Source organism: Heterodontus francisci, chromosome 13, assembly GCF_036365525.1.
Source record: "Heterodontus francisci isolate sHetFra1 chromosome 13, sHetFra1.hap1, whole genome shotgun sequence".
NCBI lineage: Eukaryota > Metazoa > Chordata > Chondrichthyes > Heterodontiformes > Heterodontidae > Heterodontus > Heterodontus francisci.
The window spans coordinates 41004448-41006436 of record NC_090383.1 but is presented as its reverse complement, the minus strand read 5'-3'; the positions used below and the strand labels follow the sequence as shown (position 1 = coordinate 41006436).

Sequence of the window (1989 nt, the reverse complement as noted above, 5' to 3'; positions counted from 1 at the left end):
GAAAAAACTTGTTTTTGTATTTTTAAATATTGTTTCCAGATACTTTACAAAATATTACTATTGCAAAAAATATTAAATGATATAGCACTGATTTTCAAGTAGACAAAAGATAATTTAATTTTCCTTCAGCAACTGCAAACAAAATCTCATCATTAAAAGCACGTTTTCTAAGGCAGCTGACAAGACACATAACCTTCTTGTTCAGAGGATATTTAACTATGCTTTCTGCACCTTGTCAGCTTCCTGAAGGCGAACTTGAAATCTTCATTAAAACTTGTGTATAAGAGTGGGTTAATTAAAGAATTGACATAGCCCAGCCATGTCAGTAAGTCAGCAACCACAGGAGAAGCAGCCCAAAGGTGCAGGCCCACAAGAAGCTCTTTGATGAAGAAGGGAAGCCAGCAGATAATGAAAGCCCCGAGTATGAGTCCCAGAATGCGAGCTGCTTTCCGCTCCCTTGAGCGAGAGATCTGCTGGCGCTCGCACGTGCTCCCCACCCCATTTTCGAGCGATGGGACCCTGACTGTCACATGATTGTTGTAGAACTTCAGCGCAGGCTCGGAGCTGTGCAGATCCGACACGCAGAAGGTGTTTGCCCGCATGTATGTGGATATTTGGCTGTCGGTGCTCCGACTGCTGAAGTGACGGCTGGAGCCGCGCTTCTGGTAAAGGTTCTTGGCTGCGTGGTAGATGCGGTAGTAGAGAACGAGAATTAAAGCCAATGGAACGTAGAAAGCACCAAACGTTGAATAAATGGTGTAGATTACGTGGTCGTGCTCGATGATGCATTGCTTCCCTGTACTGTTAACATCGTGGCTCCTCCAAAACAGGGGAGGCATGGATATGAAAACAGAAATGGCCCATACGGCCGCTATCATGACTCCTGCACGCTTCGCAGTCCTTTTTCTAGCGTATTCTATGGCATCTGTGATGGCCCAGTATCTGTCCAGGGCAATCACACACAGATGGAGGATTGAGCATGTGCAGAAGGTCATATCCAAGCTCAGCCATGCCTCACAAACAATATAACCCAGAACCCAGGCCTCTGTGGTAATGTACAGAATACTGATAGGCATCACTAAAATAGCAACAAGGAGGTCTGTCAGAGCCAGGGAACATATGAGATAGTTTGCAGGTTGGTGCAGTTTTTTTGTAATACAAATAGCAGCTATTACAGCAGAGTTAAACAAAGTTGCTAGAATTGCAATCAAAGACAGGATTAAAGCAATGACGCTCCTTTCAGTAAATGGTTTTGTTCGTCCTGGGAAAGATTCATATGAGCAGTTTGTGAAGTTCATTGTTTTCAGAGTCCGGAACACAAATGCTCAAAATGTCCAAAATATTACAGAAGCTGCGATCCTCCTCTGTCAACTCATTCTTTGAAGAGTAAGATTGATTATTATAACTTCAGTGCCAAGTCACAGAAGCAAAATCCTGGGTATTCATTACAGACAATCTGGAGTTGTATAAGAAAGATCAAATAGTTTTCCTGAAAGAGAGAACAAAAATAATTAGTGTAAAATTCTTCCTAATAAAATGGCCACACTATTTCCTCAGTGTTTAGACGAAGGGTCACCACCCAAAACGTGACTCCTCTGTTCTCTGCACAGATGCTACCTGACATACTGAGCATTTCCAATATTCGTCGTTTCAGAGTGAGTCCAGACAATGAACCAGAAGCCACATCTGTGCAGGCACACATCAGGTGAGTTTTGCGAATTTGCACATGCACAGCCTTGAGTGATATCACAGAATTATTACAGCACAGAAGGAGGCCATTTGGCCCATTGTGTCCACACCGGCTCTCCGAATGAGCAATTCACCTAATGCCATTCCCCGGCCTTCTCCCCAGAACCCTGCACATTCTTCCTGTTCAGATAGCAGTCTAAATTCCCTTTTGAAAACCTCCATTAAACCTGTCTGTACCACACTGCTCAGCAGTGCATGACAGACTTTTACCGCACACTGCATGAAAAAGTTTTTCTTCAT

The 1989-nt window shown here is 43.5% G+C and overlaps 1 protein-coding gene across 1 annotated transcript; it reads right to left on the bottom strand.

Annotated features, from left to right (window-relative positions):
* Positions 1–212: 212 nt before the first annotated feature.
* Positions 213–1298, bottom strand: LOC137376780 (5-hydroxytryptamine receptor 1E). Its single transcript, XM_068045786.1, has one exon. The coding sequence runs from the start codon at positions 1296–1298 to the stop codon at positions 213–215; it is 1086 nt and encodes a 361-aa protein (XP_067901887.1).
* Between the last annotated feature and the right edge of the window lie 691 nt (positions 1299–1989).

Bases quoted from the DNA above. Each gene is read 5' to 3' on its own strand.
- LOC137376780 (XM_068045786.1), bottom strand. From the start codon at position 1,298: ATGAACTTCACAAACTGCTCATATGAATCTTTCCCAGGACGAACAAAA.